At 37.4% G+C, this 23,111-nt stretch overlaps 1 protein-coding gene across 2 annotated transcripts in view; it reads left to right on the top strand.

The window, feature by feature from the left end:
* LOC142335910 (dnaJ homolog subfamily C member 13-like) overlaps positions 1 to 18,429 on the top strand; it is a 164,139-nt gene extending 145,710 nt beyond the window's left edge. The window contains exons 27-35 of one of the 2 annotated variants that reach the window (XM_075384274.1): positions 3,159 to 3,256; positions 3,795 to 3,818; positions 10,352 to 10,727; positions 14,981 to 15,137; positions 15,410 to 15,548; positions 15,914 to 16,093; positions 16,435 to 16,575; positions 17,277 to 17,517; positions 17,761 to 18,429. In XM_075384274.1, coding sequence (XP_075240389.1) covers positions 3,159 to 3,256; positions 3,795 to 3,818; positions 10,352 to 10,727; positions 14,981 to 15,137; positions 15,410 to 15,548; positions 15,914 to 16,093; positions 16,435 to 16,575; positions 17,277 to 17,517; positions 17,761 to 17,849 — 1,445 coding nt within the window. In that variant the 3' untranslated portion in view covers positions 17,850 to 18,429. The remainder of the gene's footprint in view (positions 1 to 3,158; positions 3,257 to 3,794; positions 3,819 to 10,351; positions 10,728 to 14,980; positions 15,138 to 15,409; positions 15,549 to 15,913; positions 16,094 to 16,434; positions 16,576 to 17,276; positions 17,518 to 17,760) is intronic. The other variant, XM_075384276.1, reaches the window with a different exon arrangement.
* The last annotated feature ends 4,682 nt before the right edge of the window (positions 18,430 to 23,111 follow it).

The following is a 23,111-nucleotide window of genomic DNA, read 5'->3' as shown; positions in this document are numbered from 1 at the left end:
ATTACTATTGTAGAGAATTATTGATTGCTCTAATTTAGACAGTTCTCAGAAAATTGATGGCTATCGTTTGATTTATGGGGATGGAGTGAAAAATGTTCTGAAATGTCAAAAGCTCATGTTTCTCAGTAGAATTATTGACCTTCATACGAACTATTTGCAATAAGTTAAAACAAGAGTTCAAGAAAAGAGATATTCTTGAATTTGAATTCCAAAACAGTTTTGATAATTTTTTTCTCAGCCGGCTGCTATTGCGCTCGTTTTTATCTATCTTTTAAAATCAGTGGAATGTTTCTGAAATAGGTTAAAAAAGCTAATGCCGAACGTGAAATTTAACTGATTTTCTTTTGTTGCGAGAGTGGGGCCAAATTGCGAAAAGTAGTAGAAAATTTTCGCTAAGTGAGCAAAATTTTTTGACTACGTGCAGCTTTGTCAAAGCTGTTTTTTTAATTTGACTTTGATTATCTGAATCAAATATTAAACTTTTAGGATCTTTTTAATTGCTCTCAAACGAAGTTTGCAGCAATTATATTAGTCTAGTCCTGTTTGTCTTTTTTAATTCCTCTCAAACAAAGTTTGTATCAATTATATTAATCCTGTCTGTCTTTTTAATGCGAATTTTCGCGTGACCGATTTTTTTTGTCTGACGCATTTAACTTGTCGTCCTCAAAAACGGTAAACTCGGAAACCGTTAGCACCCAGAGGGTATTAGGTGCTTTTAGAGCCCTTCAGCTCACTAGTCTCCAAGTATGCGATTCACATAATCTGTTTTCGGACGTATACTTATGGTGTGAAGGGTGGTTTTTAGAGTTTGACCTCCCACCACCTCCCCTCCGTGCAGCTAAAGACCCTTTCAATTAAGCTAAAGCTAGCCTCATTAAAACGTAGCGAGCTACTGACAAAGCCAACAGGTTGTTTGAGAGCAATTTGCCCGAATTTAGTCGGCTATATTTGGTCTCTTTGCTGTTTCCAATCGTTTCGTTTTTTATTCACTTACATTATTTAACATTATATTTTACTATATTTAGTTTATATTCTGAGAACAGTTGGTAATAAATTGGCTGAGGCCTAAGTGTCTTTAATTGCTCATGAACGAAGTTCATAGCAATTATTGTAAACGAGTGTGTCTTTTTATGCAAAATTTGTGCTTGGCAGTTATGACTTTTCGAGTGACTTTTACGCCCTTGACTTTTTGCATTTCGCGTGATCTAAAATTCTCTCTCAATCACAATTTCAAGCAGCTGAACTCAATTGGCGGCAATTTAATACTAAAAGTCAAATAAAAAGTGCGCCGAAACTGGTGCCATTTTTTACTTTAAGTCTTAATAGTGTTATATGTTAACCTAATGTGGTTATTTGAAGCCCACTATTGCACTTCTTAGTCCCATTTAGGCTCCCCCTCCCTCCCTCCGGACTGAATCAGGCTGCAATTGATTAGAGCTACCACTAGTCGTTCGAGAGAATTTCTTCTGACGTTTAGTCGGTTATGTTTCTACTTCGAGTCAATTCCGGAGTCTTCTGGTTATGAGTTTTTTGGAAAACAAATGAAGATTTTGTTTTGAAGGTTTTTTAACTTTGCTCAATCTGCTCAACGTTATTATAGTTACCAGTTGCGCTGCATATCAATCTAAATCAAACATGTTCATTATCGAAAAACGAAATCAAAAATAGAAATAGACATATGAAGTCCAGTTATATATAACCGGTATTTGAATTTTGTTCTAATTAGTCATATTTACCAAGTCAAATGTTAATTGAGATTGATACTAATCTGGTTATGAGTTTTTGGAAAACAAATGAAGATTTTGTTTTAAAGGTTTTTTAACTTTGCGCAATCTGCTCAACGTTATTATAGTAACCAGTTGCGCTGCAAATCAAACATATTCATTATCGAAAAACGAAATCAAAAATAGAAATAGACATATGAAGTCCAGTTATATATAACCGGTATTTGAATTTTGTTCTAATTAGTCATATTTACCAAGTCTAATGTTAATTGAGATAGATACTAATTTACATACCAAGTCTTTGAAAAACGGTAGCATGAGTAACTCCAAAATCCTATTAACACGCACTTATTGTCTCTTTTGTTTAATCAGTTTGTATTCTGATATTTTTTAACTTCAAATCGGGAAGTGAATCAATGATGGTTATTTTTCGGCAAACTGCCGGGTTTGTTTTCATTAATAACCGCAAAACGATAGCTGGGGCTGTTTTTGGACGTATCTTGTGTTTTTGTATTGGGGCTCTGTCTTTTAAAGATCTGTTCACACATTTTCATGATTTTTGATGTCAAATTGTAGAAGTGATTTTGGTCATGCCGAAACAGGATTTGGAGCAGAAAAGTGGTGGTTTTTGCGGTGTGAATTTTCACTCAATTTATAAGTAGAGTGGGAAAACGGTGGTTGAACAAAAATTTGCTTTCTCGATTGTTATTGTTCGTCCACATGCAGCAATTTGACTGATATTAGCTATTTTTTTCAGTTTTCGATCGGTTTTTTTCAAAGGCCATTTCCCAATCCATTTTTTTCCGTTTTAGGTTCAGTCTTTTGTTTAGTTAATGAAAAGTCTTTGAATGGTGTCAGAATGGTGTTAGGATGTGTCCTGTTATGTATTTTTAGTTCGTCGTCCAGATTTTTCTTACGAACATCTGACGTCACAATCACTTGAAGTCTGCTTTTTGTTCATTAGTTCACACAATTTCGACGTGTATGTAATGTCATTTTTTGCTCGTAGTGGAGCGAGTTTTTTGTTCTTTCTCGTGATTAATTTTTTGCTCACATGTGACATACCGAACTCGCAAAAATAGCTCTGAAATTGAGATTACTTTAGCTCAAAGAGATAAGGTCAAATGAGTGGGTGTCATTATGATTGAAGGTTATTTGAGAGCAACATAGAGGCAGCATTGAATTATACAGATTCTTAATCAAAATATAACATCGCAGCCTTTAATAAAAAAGAAGTTTCTTTTTTGGTCTGTTTCTTTTAGAGAGTTTATCTTTTTGAGATTGCAGATCTATAAATCCATTGAGGCTATTCCTGGCAATCTGCCAGCTATGTTTTTCATTGGACCACACTAGCTAAAATAGAGCAAAATTTAGTACTATCTTTTTAGAGATCCATATGAAGAATTATATTGATCAATTCCATTCATATTTCAGGTGTTGAGAAAGAGTGCATAGGTCACTTCAAACTCCTCTTTTCTCTTCTTGTCAACTTCCATCTGTCCAAACTACAGTTACAGACTAAAGCATTAGAGGTAAGAAGCTACATGACCATTTTCGATGTTTAAATATAAAACTTGAAACTCGTACTTGCTGATGAGACATTTGCTTTCACTTATCATACTTGGAAAAATATACATCATTGACGGTAAACTCCATAACTGAGAAAACACGTATTATGTTTAGCCGTACTAGATTGTCAGGATAAGGTTTGGTAATCTCGGATTCGCTGGTTATGGCTTATTATTGGTTGATTTGAAAGGCACACAAAGTTGATTATTTGCTCTCGAACGAAGTTTGAAGCAATTATTGTAAACGCGTATCTTTTACGCAAAATTTCTACTAGGTTTTTTTTTGCTCTGGAACATTCTTTCGATTTCACTTCTCGAACCCCCCCCCCCCCCTTGTCGCATATTTTGCATTGAAAATTTTGCACCCATAAAAATTATCAACCCTCTGAATAAAATTCCGCCTGTCGTTCGAGAGCAATTTGTCCAGCGTTAGTCGGTATATGTTTTTAAAATAATTACGAAATAAAATATCTATTCGGTGCATCAATATTGATATGTTCAGGATAAAACAGTATCGGCTCTTCAGGTAAGCTGTCCTCTCATTTCAATTTTGTTTTCAACCTTTCAGTTCAGTTTGATTTGAATCACCGTCGTCAGTAGATAATAACAGAGGCGTCGACAAGTTCATAAATGTGCGTCAATGTCATCGAAACTTATTGTTGCTTCCAACGTGTGCTGTGTTTTTAACGTAACAACCACTATTCCCGTCTATGTTGATATGAAGTTCCCTGCGACCTTCTTTGTTAGACAAAAATTTGTCAGTTTAGATGTTTTTAATTGCTCTTGAACGCAGTTCATAGCAATTATTGTAAACGTGTGTGTCTTTTTTTTTATGCAAAATTTTCGCTTGACGGTTTTGACTTTTCGAGTGACTTTTACGCCCTTGACTTTTTGCATTTCGCGTGATCTAAAATTCTCTCTCAATCACAATTTCAAGCAGCTGAACTCAATTGGCGGCAATTTAATACTAAAAGTCAAATAAAAAGTTCGCCGAAACTGGTGTCATTTTTTTTACTTTAAATCTTAATAGTGGTATATGTTAACCTCTAATATGGTTATTTGAAGCCCACTATAGAACTTCTTAGTCCCATTTAGGCTACCCCCCCCCCCCCGACTGAAGCAGGCTGCAATTGATTAGAGCTCCCACTAGTCGTTCAAGAGCAATTCTTCCGACGTTTAGTCGGTTATGTTTAGACTGGTCGCCGAACATATATGTGCTAGCTTTTAACTATATCAACCATTTTTTTTAGCTGATAACAATAAGCAGACAATGGAATAACACGAGTCACATTTAGATGTACATTCTCATTATGTTAGAGAGCGCAAGAAGGTTTGCCTTTCCATTATTTGGGTTAATAATATATCCAAATTTAAAGAGGCTAGACTGCTATTGTGCATGTCTTTGAGATTGTTAATTGTTCTCAAACAATAATTGTAGCAATTATATTAGTCCTGTGGTCTTTGTGCATTTTTTTGCTTGGCCGATAAAAGGGGTCTGACCCTTTTAATTTATCCTCAAAAACGAGATAAACAGGTAAAGCCCGGAGGGCATTAATTGGCTGAGCTTAGCAGCTGACTTAGAGCCTTACGCTTTAGTAATCCTTTGTAAGCGATTCGTCGAAACTGTCAAGTAGAGAGGGAAGGGAATGGTGTGAAGGGTCGATCTTTGATAACTTCACACCAAGCCATCTCCACCACCCCCACATCAAACTAAAAAAGAAAATGAAATGCAAAGATACAGAAGAAAGTCGTGTTCAGAACAAGCGACAGAAAACTAATATGGCTTGCGTTCACTGCAAAGAAAATGCGTGAGCTAGCAAAGTATGATGCAACCGATGACTCCCAAAATTCAATTACTTTCTTGGAAGTTTTTTTGAAATTATCATTTGAAGCAATCAATTTTGAAAATCTCTTTAAAAACTTGATTGGCAGCTTTTTAAATTGCAAATTGAGCCAGTGCTGTAAGTCGCATAGCTCTTTTGCAAGAAAATTTTGAACTTACTGGTTTTTGAAAACGTGAAGTGGGTACTTATAATTAATAAAGCTTTTAGCTGTTGCTTTCTTTTATTAATTGCTCTTGAACGAAGTTCATAGCAATTATTGTAAACGTGTGCGTCTTTTTTTAATGCACAATTTTTGCTTGACCGTTTGACTTTTCGAGTGACTTTTACGCCCTTGACTTTTTCGTTTCGGGTGATCTAAATTGTTCTCTCAATCACAATTTTAAACAGCTCGACTCAATTGGCGGCAATTTAATACTAAAAGTCACATGAATAGTGCGCCAAAACTGGTGCCATTTTTCACTTTAAATTTTAATAGGTGTATATGTGGTTATTTAAACCTCTAATGTGGCTATTTGAAGCCCACTATTGAACTTTTTTTGTCTAATTTGAGTTCCCCTCCCCCCGCTGAAGCAGGCTGCAATTGATTACAGCTCCCTGACATTTAGTCGGTTGTTTTATAGTTGTAAGCTAAGTGTAGCTATAATGCGGTTCTTGTATTTTTCCCGTTAGACGCTCTTTTTTTAGTTTTACATTTGCTCACACAGTAAATTTTTCAGGCCATTACATGGTTAGATTTTGATCATACGAGACTTACTCGCTAAGAAAATGACTGCTGCGCTTAATATTTGAGTTTTTTGAATTACACTTAGCAAAGAAAAAATGCCTATCCTAGTTCACTGTCAAAGATTAGTTACGCTACCTAAAAAAGGTTTCTGCTGAGTGATATCGAACAATCTTTATTAATAGCACTGAAATTTTATGTGACGTCGATTACTTCTTCAACTCATTTCTGTTCTTGAATTGTTCTGTATTTTGCAGAACGCAAATCTGTTCCGCAGTTATTCAGGCTACGTCAAAATTAATAGCGATTTTTTTTCGAAATTGCTATTTTCAAGTAAGAAGATGTGGTCAAATATATAATATTTTTTTTTTCAAATCAAACAAAAAATACTTATTAAACCATATTTGTCTGTTTGGCTGGAATTGCGCAATTGGTCTACTGGTCAGCCAGGTAGTTTTGAGTTTGGATTGTATTTGAGGAATTGTGCTGCTGTTCGTCGAATAAAATTTTTTCGCTTTACCGTAAGTCACAGCCTGCGTGAAGTCTTTTTGACATCTCTAAGCTAGTTTTATTGTTTGATTAGTGCTTTTAATTACCAGTTGATCAGCAAAGCGATCTAAAATGAACGGAGTAAAAGCGATATTAAGAATAGAACCGGGATATTATTTTCCACTCTCCACGGGTTTCTTAGTGATACCACGCACATCTCACTGCTTGAAAGATATCGATCAGCCAAAAACGCAAAACCCAATTGAGCATATGGTTCTTTATTCTGCCAAGGAGTTGGAACAGCCAGGAGTTTTTTGAAGGCCATGAACATTCATCAGAGTAAATTTTGGCGACATTGCTTAATGATGTTTTATGGTATTTCGACAAACCAATATAATTTTAAATGCTCCATGTTGTTTGCTCTATTTTTTTCCTTTTTTTCTTTTGCAGATATAGGTCTCCCCACCACAGACGTCACGCAACGAATTCAAAACTGTTAGGTACTTCATGCTTTGTTTTTGGGTCAATAGAAAACCTAAATGAAATACCTAATATTTGGCAGTGATCTTTATTAATAGCCGCGTCCTCAATTCTAGGCGGTTGTTATAGCGCTCCTAAATTTTTTTTTACAATTCAAAGAATTTGAATTGTATTGGGGCGCTGTGTTTTTTTTTAAGATGTGTTCACACATTTTTCAATGACTTTCAAAACGAGATAAACAGGTAAAGCCCAGCGAGCATTACGTTTCATTAGAGGCCCAAAGTAGGCTTCAGTAGTCCTTCAAGTGCTTAGAGTGGTGCAGCTGCTGGGATGGCCTTAATTAAAGGTTAAAAGGTCATTTTTAGTAGTTTTTGGGCTCAAAATGGTGCAATTTTTTGTGTTTTTTTTGTGATTTTTAATTTTGTTTGATTACTCTTAGGTTGAAGTTTTGAAGAACAGTCATAAAGGGTTTTTTTGAGATAATTTTACTCGTTATGACCGTTTTATGAGCTGTATGTTTTGGTACTACAAACACGCAAAATGATACCAATTTTTGCAATTTTTTAAATTTTTTTTGAAATTTTTTGTCATTTTTGAGTTTTTACAGCTTCAGGGGTCAGGAAGTCTCCTTTTGGGTTTGATAATAGGGCACTGCATAGTTCATAGTAACAATGGATTTGTTATCATCGTTTTAATGTCTCGATTTTTAGCATTTTTTTGGATTAGATCTGCAATTTAAGATTTCCTAAAGTTTATATCAATTTTTGATATTTATCCATTCTCAAGTGCCAGAAGACCTATTGTACGGTCTGCTAAAAAAGTTACTGCATGGTTGTTGGTTCAATGGATTTGTTTTCAGCAATTTAACTTTTCGAATTTCAATAAATTTGATAAAATTTGCATTTTTTTTTCAAGTTTTTTTTCAAAAAAAATTGTCTTTTACTCAGTTTCTCTGGCCTCAGTAGCTAGGTAACCTCATCCGGGGTTTGATAGCATGTTATTAAATAGTTTCTAGGGGGCAATTGATTGGTTTTCAACATTTTAATTGAACGAATTTCTCTTAAATTTGAATATTTTTCTTAAAAATATCGCCTATCGACCCTTCAACCAGTGAATTCTTCAAGGCTTGCAATTGCGTTTCTGGATAGACTCTAGAGACACCGAATCGATTCTGAAGATGTTAATACCACGATTTTTAGCAAAATTTCATTAAATTTTGAAATTGATTTAATTTTTCGGTCATTTTCGAGTTAATCGATTTTCAAGGGCCAATGAATTTTTTATAATACTGGACCCGTGCAGATATAATACTGGACCTATTTCAGAAACAGAAACTGGTTTTGAACATATTTTTTGAAATAGTTATATTTAAAGGGATCAAATTATGCTTTACGCGTAATTGCTTAAAGAGTTTTAGCAATGAGTATATTCTTGTTTTGTTTGCTTGATTGTTTCATTGTCTCAATTTTTTGAGATGATTTAGTTTGTGTTTTGGCTGGCATTGTTCAATTGATCTGCTGGTCCGGTACAGTACTTCTTAGTTTTTCACTCAATTCTTTGATTTGTATTTCAGGACTTGTCCTGTTATGTTTTATACTTCGTCGAACGTTTTTTTTTTTCGCTTTACCCATTTTGCCGCTTTTTCGACATTTTGCGTGAAATCTTTTTGACTTCTCTAGGCTAGTTTCACTCTTCTGTCATTCTGCTCAAAGTCCTTTTAAACAGCAGCTGCTCAGCAAAGCAATTCAAAATGAAGAGAGTCAGTATAAAAAAGTCAAAGTCAGAAATGGAAACGGGATAAACCCATAAAGCCCATTTTTAGATGACCGGAACTTTTGTTATCATAAGTTTTAGTTACTATCTATTTTGCCTATTGGTGTTGATACTAGACCTTCTAGCCTCTCAGTGAGAGACAGGAGTATGTTCAATTATGAAATGACATCAAAATAAATCGCACTTAAAAATGTTTTTATAGAAAAATCAATTTTTGTTGATATTTTTAATTGCTCTTGAACGAGGTAAACGTGTCTTTTTTAATGCAAATTTTTGCGTTTTTCTTCTAGAACATTCTTTGACTTCTCAAGAGACTTTTTCACGCTTTTGTTCTTCATTTTTGCTAACGTGTCCCATAAAAATCACAGTCCAAAGCTAACCCAAAAAGTCTAGTGGTCTATTAAAGGACTGGTAGTCGATCTGTCTGTCTAATCTCTTTAGTTGTTTCAATTCATGGAAGGCCCCAAGCGTCTATCGCGCCTATTTTCCGGCAATCTGCCGGCTATGTTTGATTTTTTGTTGACAAAGTTGGAGAACAAAATCAAATTTCAAGAGGTGAGACTGCGCGTATTCTCTAAGTTTTCAGTTTATTGTTGACAGGCTCATATCGTGTAAATAAGATATTGTTTGCCTTTTCCTTTCCTTTCGGATTTTCATTTTTAGAAGTTATTAAATTTAAGAGTTCTCTTAACAAGGTAAGTGCTGTTTAGGTTAAATTAGCATAGTCAATTTATAGGGTAAACCTATAAAGTGTGGTAATTAAGGTGAATTGCATAAGATTATCAGAATCTTTTCCGTTTCTGCCCCCCCTCCAGTTCAGTGGGTGCATATTATTTGCAACCCCCGGACACGCACGTGCCATATTTCTACATAAGGATTTACTATGTAATGGCACGTGCTCTGTAACGGGGGGAGCATAACGTACTTGCACAAACAGAAAAGATCAGATTATCTGAGCTAACATGAGTAAATGCCAGATGAAATTGGCATTTCTGTCTCTTATGACCATAAAGATGCATAAATTGAGCGTGAATTTTACACAATATTTTTTGTAAAAAAACTGACAAGTTGTAGTGCATATATAGAATAAGTCCGTTTTTTGCCTGTTACAGATTCAAGCTTTACTGCATCATTTTAATCTTCCCTTCAATGTAGAATAGAAATAAGACGCAACAAAAGTATTTAACTTGGTTTAAAATGCATTCGAAATAAAAGCTCTGATAATCAGACACTTCCACTGTCATTCTTTTTTTTAATCCCTGTTTGAATCCCAATAGAGATCAAAGTGTCGGTCGGTCTTTGAATTTTTTCGATGTGTGTAGGAGCCGTATTTGATATTTGCGGACTAGAGTTGTATCTTTTAGTTTCATAACTAATTCGTATATGGCGTTGTACAAGTTGAAATTTTAACTGCGTTTGAGCCGAGATTTTCCTTTGGCTTGATATCCTTTAATATATTAAGTAATCACTTAACAGTCTATGAAATGAGACACTTACAAAGTATATTAAACAATTATTTGTTTTTATTCATTGATAACTGTCCCTTTTGTATTGTTTGAGATCTGGAGTGAGGTTTTTGTTTCCAGTTTTTTTAATCAAAAGTTTGTTTGCTGTGTCATGCCTAACTTGCATGATGGGACCGAGTACGTACGTACGCATTAGAAAAAAGATAGAATGGTTGTAACTTAACAATGTTGCTAAACATTTTGGAATTTAGTAATGATCAAATTGTGACTGCCGGATGTCTTATAGGTAATCAGCTGTGTGGTGTCTAACAAAGAATGCGTGAACAGTATAGCCGAGTCTCAAGTTCTCGGGTTCCTTCTCGTCTGCTTCGAACAGCTTCCGGCTGCTGTCTCTGAAATCCTAGAATGTCTTCATAATCTGGCCTCTAATAGAGATATTGTGAAAGAGTGCAAGAGGAAGGGCGCATTTATCTACATTCTGCATGAGTTCTGCAGTTCACGAGATCCGAAAGTGAGGACTAAGTCGGCGGAGCTGTTTGCAAAGCTGATGTCTACGAATTTGTACGGCGCTGAAGTGAAGATCTTCCTTTCCCAGTTTTTGCCGACTCTGTTCATGGATGCAATGCGAGATAACGCAGAGAACAGCGTGCATATGTTTGAAAGTTAGTAAATCTGATTATCTGATTTCTTGTTCGCGTATTTTTAATGATCTCAAACAACGTTTTCAGAAGTTATGTTGCTCTTCTGCGTGCAGTTTTTCGCTTGATCCATTTTCCGTCTGACGCTATTGACTTTTCGAGTTTTTTCATCGCGCTAATACCATAATTTAAGCCCTCAGCGACGCCCTCCCATGTTAAAGTAAGGTATCTTTTGAGAGGACTTCGACCTACCTTACTCGGTTATGTGTCATTGCTCTCGAATGAAGTTTGAAGCAATTATTGTAAATTTTCCTTTGATGGTTTTTGCGCTTTTGTCTAGAACATGCTTTGACTTCTTAAGTGTTTTCAGACCTTAGTTCTTCATTTTTAGTGATCTAAGTTGCTCTCGATCTGAAATAAATTTGGTTGATAAAAGCGATTGTGAGCGCAAGGGAATCAAAGGCCTAGTGGCCGAGTGGTTAAGAAGTCAAACTGCCAACCTGAAGGGCAGTGGTTGAAACCTCTGTGAGATCGTTTTTTATGCCCATAAAACATTCCTAGACAACATCCCCTTTAAGTTGAATTGCCCCGCCTGTCGTTCGAGAGCAGTTCATCCGACATAAGGCTGTTTGTTTCAACTTTTTTGAACTGATATAAGACGATTTTTTTCAGTAGTAAATTAGAAGTCCAATCATTGTTTTTACTAAGGGGTATAGCACCATACTCCCATAGTTATTATGTCTGTCTCAGCATTGTCAAACGACAAGATTTTTTCCTACGAGGTTTAGTAAATTTTAAAACAGGATATGGTTGGAGTAATGTAGATGTAAGTAAATTTGCGGGTCGCTAAAATTGCTCTCGAATAGCCATGTTGACATCATTGACAGCCGCCCTCATCTTCTCAGCCGGCTATTACAGCGCTCCTATTTTTTACAATCCAAGAATTGGATTGTATTTGTGCTCTGTCTTTTTTTTTTATTTTTGTAAGATGTTTACAGGTAAAACGGGATAAACAGGTAAAGCTCATTGGGCATCAAGTTTCATTAGAGGCCCTTAGCCGCGTTTAGTATATCTTGAAGTACTTAGATTAGTGAAGCTACTGGAAAGGCCGTAATTCAAGGTTAACCGGTCATTTTCAGAAATTTTTGAGCCCAAAATGTTGCAATTTTTTCGTCTTTTTTCGGATTTTTTGTTGGACCAGCCTGAAATTGAGTTTTGTAAAAGTTGGTAAACGTCTTTTGCAAGACGTAATTACTTTTTATGGCCATTTTAAGAGCTATATGAATTGCTACCCCAAACATAAACACGGTAATTTATTCTAATTTTTAAAAATTTTTCAAGTTTTTTTATATTTTTGTTGTTTCAGCTCTTGGTGTCACAATAATAGGTTATTTTATAGTTTCTAGTGGTGATGGAATGGTTTTCAACTTCACAAATTTTACCAATTTTTTTGATAAAACATGCAGTTTTTTACAATTTCATGACATTAATTGTCATTATTCAAGTTTTCCAGCTCCAGGGGGTAAGAAATCTCTTCTAGGATTTGCTAATAGTTTATTGCAAAATTTTTATTGGCCATGGCATAAGCCGATTTTTTCAAATTTTTGAAAATTGTTGTCTATTTTTAGGTTTCTCTAACCTGAACAGCCAAAACATTTCCTTTAGGTTTTGATGATAGGTTACTGCATAGTTTCTAGTGGTAATGGGGAATGTGTTTCAAGATTTTAATATTACAATTTTTAGCGATTTTCAAATTGTAATTTTTTCCTTTGACTTCCTGAAATTTTAGTCTTTTTCGTCAGTGGCCAGGGGTTTGCTGCTATTGAAATTACTAGTATGTTATTGCAGAGTTGCTAGTGGCAACAAAATAGTTTTCTGTTTTCTGAGTTTAACTATCTTCATTGGCCCACGAAACTTTTCAAGTGTTGCTGATGAGTTACAAGACAGAACTCCATAGAGAAAAATTGAATTTGATCATTTTTTCCAGACATATTTTCGAAAAATATCTTTAAATTTTTCCTATTCATTTGAAGCATTTTTCACATTTCTTTTTAAAGCATTTGTCATTTTTTTCGAGATTGTCTACCTTTAGTGTCAAAATAAGTTCTTTCAAGTCTTTTGCTTGAGTTAATGACTATATTGCATTGTGTCATAAATGGTCTTCAGGTTAAAAGCTTCAAGAGTTTTAGGAATAATTGTTTTTTTTTGTTTAGTTTGATTCTTTCAGTTTCTCAACTTTCGAGATTTCGTTTTTTTGGCTGGGATTGTTCAATTGATCTGCTGGTCAGGTACATTGGGCCTGTTTTTCATTCAAATCCTTGGATTGTATTTCAGGACTTGTTCTGCTATGTTTTTTTTACTTCGTCGAATAAAAATAGGGATCAAATTATGCTTTAGGGGTAATAGCTTAAAGAGTTTTAGCAATGAGTATGTTCTTGTTTTGTTTGTTTGATTGTTTCATTGTCTCATTTTTTTGAGATGATTTTGTGTTTTGACTGGCATTGTTCAATTGATCTGCTGGTCCGGTACAGTACTTCTTAGTTTTTCACTCAATTCTTTGATTTGTATTTCAGGACTTGTCCTGCTATGTTTTCTACTTTGTCGAACGTTTTTTTTCGCTTTACCCATTTTGCCGCTTTTTCAACATTTTGCGTGATATCTTTTCGACTTCTCTAGGCTAGTTTCTCTCTTCTCTCATTCTGCTAAAAGTGATTTTGAATATCAGTTGCTCATCAAAGAAATTCAAAATGAATAGAGTCAGTATAAAAAATTGAAGTCAGAAGTAGAAACGGGATAAACCCATAAAGCCTAATTTTAGATGCCCGCTATTTGAACGTCGTTCCTATAAGTCTTAGTTACCATCTCTAATGCTTATTGGTTTTGATAGTAGCCCCTGTAGCCTCTCTCTTAGAAACAGAAATACGTTATGTTCAACTACGAAATGCCATCAAAATAAATCGGACTTAAAAAATGTTTTTGTTCAAAAATCTTTTTTTTTTCAATATCTTCTTCTTTCAATCCCAATCATGCTTATTGGAATCAACGGCGGCTATTTTCTGGCAATCTGTCGGGTATGTTTTGTTTGTCATTCGTTTTTAGTGGGCATGATTAGTGAACGTGAAACCCCAATTTCTGAGAGCTCGCCAGGTCTACAGTTGGAATTTCAATGAATGTCTACTTAAATCACTACCAATCAATATTTCTCCTTTTGAGTCAGCTAACGGCTCAGAGTAGTCATAATCTCTGGGAAATTTAGTTATTCCCGAACCCCTCCCCCCGACTGAAGCAGGCTGCAATAGATTTGAGCTCTGACTAGTCGTTCGAGAGCAATTCTTCTGACGTAAGTCAGTTGTTTATTTTTGATAATGAGTTACCTCACTTTCTTAATGAGTTTACCGCTGATGTGAAGATCATACGAGGTTACTCTAAACTCTTTCCAAGATCAATAAAGGACTATATATAACGCAGGCTAAATATGATGATGAATTGCAATTGAAGTAATTCAATGGCATAATAAATAGTATACTAGTCAACTATTACTCTTCAATTGCTCTCAGACAAAGTTTATAGCCACTTTTTTTTTAGTCCTGTCAGTCTTTTATGCAATTCGAAAAGGAGCGTTGGTTTTCAAAATATTTTTGCTGAAGCACTGTTCGTGACTTGAACTTCGAACTTCGGTGATAAAGAGTACTGATGTAGAGTACTCAATTTGTTTCTAATTTTTACTCGTTGGTGATCTCATTTAGTGGCCAAGGTAGAAGGGACCGTTTTAAGATATTTTGACAACTTAGAATCAATCCGCTTTACAACTCCCTACCCCCACCCCCTACAACTCCCCACCCCCTAACTACTTACCCCCACCCCCTCACACACCTACCTTCTTCCCCCACCCACCTCCTGGCAACCTCACACCCTACCCCCTACTTCTCGCCTACTACTTTCTCCGCAACTACCCTCCTCTCCCACTATACCAGCCCCACCCAAACTAGACCTCGTTCTCATGCTCCCCGAAACAAAATTACCCTCCGATAATTTATTGACGATTTCCGATTTTTCGGGAGTAATATTAGGCAGCATGCTTTTTTGTTGATTCTGTCGGGTATCCGTAGTGCATTATCTGTTTGCAGCTCTCTTGGTGCTTTAGAAGGCTCTTTGTACGAGTTGTCGAATCGGCTGAGGAGGCAGAAATTCCTCTTGTGGAGAGAATTCCTCTTATAAGTCGTTTGAGAGCAATTCGTCGGAAGTTGATCGTTAATGCTTGTTTTTGTTGTCTTCAGGTGTACAGGAAAATCCAGAGTTGGTGTGGAAAGACGAGACAAGAGAGAAAGTGAAGAAAACAGTGCGTAAACTCAGACACCAGTTAGTTACTGAGCAACTCAAGGACCCTAACTTTGCCTTCTCTCTGCCCAAGGACTTCTTCGTCGACGGCATCAGGTACAACTTTTCCAACCCCCGAACTAGTGGGAAGATGGAACCGTTTCCTTCCCTTAACTGCCCAAATTAAGTAATGGTGAACTAACTAATGAATGTTTGCGCCACGACAGTGCATTTTTACATAAACAGCTTTATAACGGCGTAAAATATTAATTCGAAAGGTTCATTCTACCGCGAGATGGTTGAAATCAAGGCAACACCCCAATAGATGGGCATGAGTCGGACGGGATCTTATATAAGTGAAGAGTGTGAGACTTGTTCTAATTTTGCAGGAGTGAGGGACTGGTGATAGAGGGTGTGATTCTGAGTATCTATGTGGCACAGCCTGGCTGGGTAGTGAGACGACCTGTGGAGTTCATGACTGGACTGCTGGTCCATTTCAAAGAACAGTGCACCATGCGAGAGGCACCGGTTAGTGTTGCTCCTCTTCTTCTAGGACATTCACTTCTCGAGACTTTTCACTCTTGCCTTTTTTTGAGTGATTTGAATTGCATGCATTAAGAAGTTACGTCTGTTGCTAAAATAAAAGCGATTATGCCAGAAGACCGTTCATATCCCGTGTAATTTAGTGGTTACTGTCCAAGACCCTCATCCGGAAGTCGCCGGTTCGAACCCGTCCGTAGTTAGAAGTTTTTTGCATTATAAAAGTTCCTCTAGCCTATGGCACCTTCAAAATTGGTTGCCTCGCCAATCGTACGTGAATAATTCGTCCGACGTTTGGTTTATGTTAGACCCAATAGCTTTAGTGAAAGCATCGCTCTATTGTTTCGATGTAGGCGACTGAAGTTGAGTTGGTAGTGGGGGCAATTGGAGCCTTCTTCCTGGGTCAGAAACCTCTTCTGCCTCGGGTCTGTGAGACAGGATGCATTCCCTCTGTTATCCAGGCACTCACCTCCCAGAAGGAGGCAATCGCCGTGTCATCAGTCAAAGTCATACACATCCTAGCTGCAGATCAGGTGGGTACCATGGAACCCATTAGAATGTTATTACGAATTATTGGCGAAGGGGCACAAACGGAACAGTTTAAGTTGAATTTCCCTCTTTATGTGAAGTAGAGGTTAGTGGAACCGCAATAATAGCGCGATGTTAATTTTCTCGGAATTGAAAACGGAAACCCAGACAATAAAAGTTTTATACAATAACATACGTTGAAATAAAATACGGCAAATGCAAAAAATTAAAAGTTATTAAACGTGTTCATATCAACTACGTAAATATACAATGATTAAAACCTTTAAACAAACAGCTGCCAATCAGTTGTAATGTCAACTATAACGCCAGGATTATATTTTTTCAGCTGTGTGTGAAAGAACTGTCGAAGGGAAAGGTGATAGAACCCCTGATGGTAGCAATGAGAGCTCAAAAAGACTGTCTGGCATTTGCATGTGAGGCTCTGAACAAAATGTTTACAATTGGAGATACTGGTCTTGTCAGGCAGGTTAGTTCTCTTCTTATTCGCATTCGAGTCTGATTGAATCTTAACTGTTTCTGTCTGAGCCCCCGAAAATAATTTGGGTGTTCATTACCGCGTGTGAACAAGAAGCTATAGCCTTTTTTCATTGATAATAGTTTGTGCAGAATGATAATTGTGAGGCATGGTGTGGTCTATCCGTTACAATTAATGTATACCATTATAAAGGTGTAAAAATTATAATAAAGGTGTAATAATAACGGTGTTAATCACTGGAAGTTGATCTACAGGGGGTTAAAAACAGTTCCTATTCCTGTTTCAGTTGCATGAAAGCATCTTGAACTGCCCGCTCAAAACAGCTTCATATTGAAAAATGTGACTTAATTTTTGAAATTACTATTTTAAAATCTCTGCCCACGTGGCGCCAATTTAATTTCCTGCTTTATGGAGTAGTCTTTTGTTGCGCTGGAACATTAAACCGAAGTAAAGACAAAAGCATAGAACCATGTTTTTTCAATGATAATTCGGATCTATTCTATCCTTCCCCCCCCCCCCAGAGTTTTCATGACCCCCCAGTTACAAATTATGTGTTGTATTGCACGTTACTATGTAAGAATAATGAACGCGCGCGTCTCGGGGTCATAAAACATTTTTTCCCACTAAGATGGGATGGGGGGACAGAATAGATCCGATAATTCTTATCAGCTGCGCATAAATAACTATTTTAGGCACTGGACGCCGACTTGATTGAATTGTTGCTGGGCCTACTGAGCAAACCATTAGAAGGTCTTCCAAACCAGAAGTCTGTCCAGGCACACATTGCGGATGCTCTCAAGGCCATGGCTGCCGACCAGCACTTGGGGGAGGAAGTAAGTAAAATCCTGGACGGAAGTGAAGTGTGGAAACAGTTCAAGAGCCAGAAGCATGACTTATTCATTGAGCATACGCCAACAGCCGGATTCTTGACTGGTTAGTTTTATTGTGTATGGGGTTGACGCGACAGAAACTGTATTCTAGGAGAATTTGATCGATTGTTTGTACGGCTTTTGGTTTTGTTCCGTCTGACCAGCAAAGTTCGGCGAATGCCTCAGAACCAAGCGACATGTGAAGAGACATCTAAAATCAGAGTTTTTCGTTCAAATTGAATTATTCGACGTTAGGTGATTAGTCTGAACTGATTTTAATTGATGTTTACTAAATAATTGTTTACAGAAGGTCCACAAGTTGCCGGTTATTTGACACAATCTGCAGCTTCAAATGGAGTCTTCAGCCCCCCGCCTTTGGACCCCCATACAGACTAGACTCTTACAAGTGAACAAACATTTGGTCAACTGGCCCAAAATTTTGGATACAACAACCGATGACTTGAAAACCGATTAAGAAGTCAACTAAATTGAACTTAATTATTCATTACCTTAACTTAGCTTACAAACTTTTACATGTACAATATAACCAGGAAACTATCAAGATGATGTTTGAAATTAATGGGTGCACTAAAATCATCCGAATATTGTTCACATTTATTGTCAGATCAAAAATGCAGTGATTGTCCAGTTTGATTGTGAAAAAATTAGTTACCACTGAATACTTGATAATGCTGTAAATTTATTTAGCTTTTTCTAAGATGTCCTCAGAGCGAAGTGGCCTGTCTAAAATTGAGTGTATTCAGGATAAGCTTGATTAATTGTTTATCGATGAATTAACCAATTAATTAATAAATTATGTAAACATTTTAGTTGATTTTGGTGCTATTCCCTTTCCCCCTCTTCTTTTTGCCCTCCTCTCTGCTCTACGCCTGTTGTCTCTCAGCTGGTGTATTAAGTATATTTTATCATTTACCTTCACTTATTGCATTTATCTCTAATTCAAACTTCAAATCAAGTCTCTTCTGTAACGACCTAAACTTCAGGAATAAGGAATTTTTAGGATATTTTAATGATATTAAACTTCAGGAATAAGGAATTTTAATCGCTAAAATCCGGTTTGTAACTGAAAATTCGGCTTGTTTCAGGTCACTTTAATTATCTGCACTGTGATTAATTGCTCTTGAACGAAGTTCATGACAATTATTGTAAACGTGTGTGTCTTTTTTTATGCAATATTTTTGCTTGACAATTTTGCGCTTTTCTTCTAGAACATTCTTTGACTTCTCAGGTGACTTCTTGCTTTCGGTCTTCATTTTTGAGTGATCTCCTATTGCTACGAAATAAAGCTAATATAAAGTCGGTTGCAGAGGTATGTGATTTGTAGCGCAGTGGTGAGTGCTTCAGTCTGTGGATCGAGAGGTCAGTGGTTCGAATCCCGGCGGGGAAGAGGGTTTTTGCACCCATAAAGAAAAGTTTATCTAGGCTACAGCCCCTTAATTAAATTGCATTGCCTGTCGTTCAAGGGCAATTCTTCCGACATTTGACGGTTTATGTTTATTTTTGATATTAGGATGAAAAATAGTTGGACACAGTTGGTCTTTTGAAATGAATTTTGTTCAGTCACCCCCTTCCCAATTCCTACCTTCCTCCAACTGGCAATTTGGCCCCTCATCACGTTCCCCCTACTTAATGCTCTATCATCCCTAGGAACAAGCTGCCTACTACCGTAGCCAACAGCTCACCGGTCGTTCGAGATGAATTGTCCCGACGTTATGTTTGATTAATAGCCGCCGTCAGCCTCTCAACCACTATTATTTAGGCGCTTCCTTTTAAATTCGCCATACCTTATGATAACATTTTTCGTTCCACATTACGATTTTTCCGCTTGAATTCTGACTAACTTCACTCAACTCAATGGATTTTAATTGTTTCAACTGAATGAATATTTAATTCTTTCGTTAATTGAATTACGCAATGCAGTGAATACGTTCAATGTCAACAGAGCAAAATCAAAAGAAATGGGATAAACATATAAAGCCGGTCATTTAATAAAATTGCATTAGGTTGACAAAGATCATTAAAGCGATTGCTAGCTGGCATTAGTTTTATGTTTAATAGCCTTCAGTATATAAGCTGAAATCAGTGAAATTTAGAATCTAACGGAAATTTCAGAACTTACCAAATAAGAAAACTTTGACAGTCATAAAAAAACCTGTAAAAATCTCTCAATTAATTGCTCTCAAACTAAGTTTGTAGCAATTATATTAGTCTTGTCGTTCTTTTTCTTTATGCGATTTTTCGCTTGACCGAATTTTTGTCTGACGCTTTTGACTTTTCGTCCTCAAAAACGGGATAAACAGGTAGCGCCCAGCGGGCATTAAGTGCTCTTAGAGCCTTTCAGCTCTGTTTCAGCTCAAACTGTTTTGGAGACTTATACTTATATTGTGAAGGGCGGTTCTTAGAGATTGACGACACCTCCACTGTTGACCCCCCCCCCCTATTGCCCCACCCCCCCCCCCACCGCGCTGTTGCCCCCCTACCCCACTGTTTCCCATCCCCCTCCCCATCAGACCCCCGGCCGGTGTACACCCTCCCCCCCCCCGCCTCCCGTGGCTACTGAGCAACCGATCGCTAAAAACACGCAATCTAATTTATTAAATGTAAGTCGCACTTGAACGCAATGGTTAACAACGCTCCTATCTCCACATGCTTTAACGATCCTTTAACATGCAGCCTACACGACCATGCTTAAGTGCCTGATCTGTAAATGTTTTTTTGCTCATTAAGCATACGGCTTAGCAAAAACAAGCGAGACAAAAAGCCATCGACCAATTTTCGTATGTAGCCACTATGGATAGACAACAATAACAGGCGTCGGTAGTGCAAGGGATTAGACCTGTGGCTGTGAAGCGAGGGGCATGGGTTCGAGACCGAGTCGGTGCAAAGAATGGCCTCTGTTTTTTGTCTCATAAGTGGTGAATCTTGTTTTGGATCCACTACTGTGTTTCGTTCCTGCTCCCTTCTTTATTTCCCTTCTTATTTATTCTTCTATATCTAATTTATTAAATGTAAGTCGCACTTGAACGCAATGGTTAACAACGCTCCTATCTTCACATGCTTTAGCGATCCTTTAACATGCAGCCTACACGACCATGCTTAATTGCCTGATCTGTAAACGTTTTTTTCTGATTAAGCATACAACTTAGCAAAAACAAGCGAGACAAAAAGCCATCGACCAATTTTCGTATGTAGCCACAACGGATAGACAACAGTGACAGGAGTCGGTAGTGCAGGGGATTATACTTGTGGCTGTGCAGCGAGGGGCATGGGTTCGAGACCGAGTCGGTGCAAAAAAAGCCCTCTTTTTTGTCTCAAAAATGGTGAATCTTGTTTTTCATCCACTACTGTGTTTCCTTCTTGCTCCCTTCTTTATTTCCCTTCCTATTTATTCTTCTATATCTAATTTATTAAATGTAAGTCGCACTTGAACGCAATGGTTAACAACGGTCCTATCTCCACATGCTTTAACGATCCTTTAACATGCAGCCTACACGACCATGCTTAAGTGCCTGATCTGTAAATGTTTTTTTTGCTCATTAAGCATACGGCTTAGCAAAAACAAGCGAGACAAAAAGCCATCGACCAATTTTCGTATGTAGCCACTATGGATAGACAACAATAACAGGCGTCGGTAGTGCAAGGGATTAGACCTGTGGCTGTGAAGCGAGGGGCATGGGTTCGAGCCTGAGTCGGTGCAAAGAATGGCCTCTGTTTTTTGTCTCATAAATAGTGAATCTTGTTTTTCATCCACTACTGTGTTTCGTTCTTGCTCCCTTCTTTATTTCCCTTCCCATTTATTCTTCTATTTCTAATTTATTAAATGTAAGTCGCACTTGAACGCAATGGTTAACAACGCTCCTATCTCCACATGCTTTAACGATCCTTTAACATGCAGCCTACACGACCATGCTTAAGTGCCTGATCTGTAAATGTTTCTTTGCTCAATAAGCGTACGGCTTAGCAAAAACAAGCGAGACAAAAAGCCATCAACCAATTTTCGTATGTAACCACTACGGATAGACAATAATAACAGGCGTCGGTAGTGCAAGGGCTTCGAACTATGGCTGTGAAGCGAGGGGCATGGGTTCGAGACCGAGTCGGAGCAAAGAATGGCCTCTGTTTTTTGTCTCATAAATGGTGAATCTTGTTTTTGATCCACTACTGTGTTTCGTTCCTGCTCCCTTCTTTATTTCCCTTCTTATTTATTCTTCTATATCTAATTTATTAAATGTAAGTCGCACTTGAACGCAATGGTTAGCAACGCTCCTATCTTCACATGCTTTAACGATCCTTTAACATGCAGCCTACACGGCCATGCTTAAGTGACTGATCTTCAAATGTTTTTTTGCTCATTAAGCACACAGCTTAGAAAAAACAAAAGAGACTGAAAGCCATCGAACAATACTTTGTATGTAGCCGATTCAATAGACAGCAGTAACAGGCGTCGGTAGCCCAAGGAATTAGACCTGCGGCTGTGAAGTGAGGGTAATGGGTTCGAGCCCGAGTGGGTGCCAGAAATGGCCCTTGTTTTTTGTCTCAAAGATGGTGAATCTTGTTTTTCATCCACTACTGTTTCCTTCTTGCTCCCTTCTTTATTTTCCTTCTTATCGATTCTTCTATATCTAATATATTAAATGTACGTCGCACTTGAACGCAACGGTTAACAACGCTCTTATCTTCACCTGTCTTAACGATCCTTAAACATGCAGCCTATACAACCATGCTTAAGTGCCTGATCTGTAAATGTTTTTTTGCTCATTAAGCATACGGCTTAGCAAAAGCAAGCGAGACAAAAAGTCATCGACCAATTTGCGTATGTAGCCGCTACGGATAGACAACAATAACAGGCGTCGGTAGTGCAAGGGATTAGACCTGTGGCGGTGAAGCGAGGGGCATGGGTTCCGAGCCTGAGTCGGTGCCAGAAATGGCCTCTGTTTTTTGTGTCATAAATAGTGAATCTTGTTTTTCATCCACTACTGTGTTTCGTTCTTGCTCCCTTCTTTATTTCCGTTCCTATTTATTCTTCTATATCTAATATATTAAATGTAAGTCGCACTTGAACGCAATGGTTAACAACGCTCCTATCTTCCATGATTAACTGGCTGATCTGCAAATGGTTTTTTTTGCTCATTAAGCACACAGCTTAGAAAAAACAAGCGAGACTGAAAGCCATCGACCAATATTTTCGTATGTAGCCGATTCAATAGACAGCAGTAACAGGCGTCGGTAGCCCAAGGGACTAGACCTCCGGCTGTGAAGCGAGGGGCATGGGTTCGAGCCCGAATGGGTGCCAGAAATGGCCCTTAATTTTGTCTCAAAAATGGTGAAGCTTGTTCTTCATCCACTACTGTGTTTCCTTCTTGCTCCCTTCTTTATTTCCCTTCATATTGATTCTTCTCTATCTAATATATTAAATGTAAGTCGCACTTGAACTTAATGGTTAACAACGCTCCTATCTTCACGTGTTTTAGCGATCCTTAAACATGCAGACTACACGACCATGCTTAAGTGCCTGATCTGCAAATGTTTCTTTGCTCAATATGCGTACGGCTTAGCAAAAACAAGCGCGACAAAAAGCCATCGACCAATATTCGTATGTAGCCTCAACGGATAGACAACAGTAACAGGCGTCGGTAG

The sequence above is a fragment of the Convolutriloba macropyga genome, chromosome 3, assembly GCF_964194025.1.
Source record: "Convolutriloba macropyga chromosome 3, txConMacr16.3, whole genome shotgun sequence".
Taxonomy (NCBI): domain Eukaryota; kingdom Metazoa; phylum Xenacoelomorpha; order Acoela; family Convolutidae; genus Convolutriloba; species Convolutriloba macropyga.
Note: the sequence above shows the minus strand (reverse complement) of the source record. Positions and strands in the feature narration are given on the sequence as shown.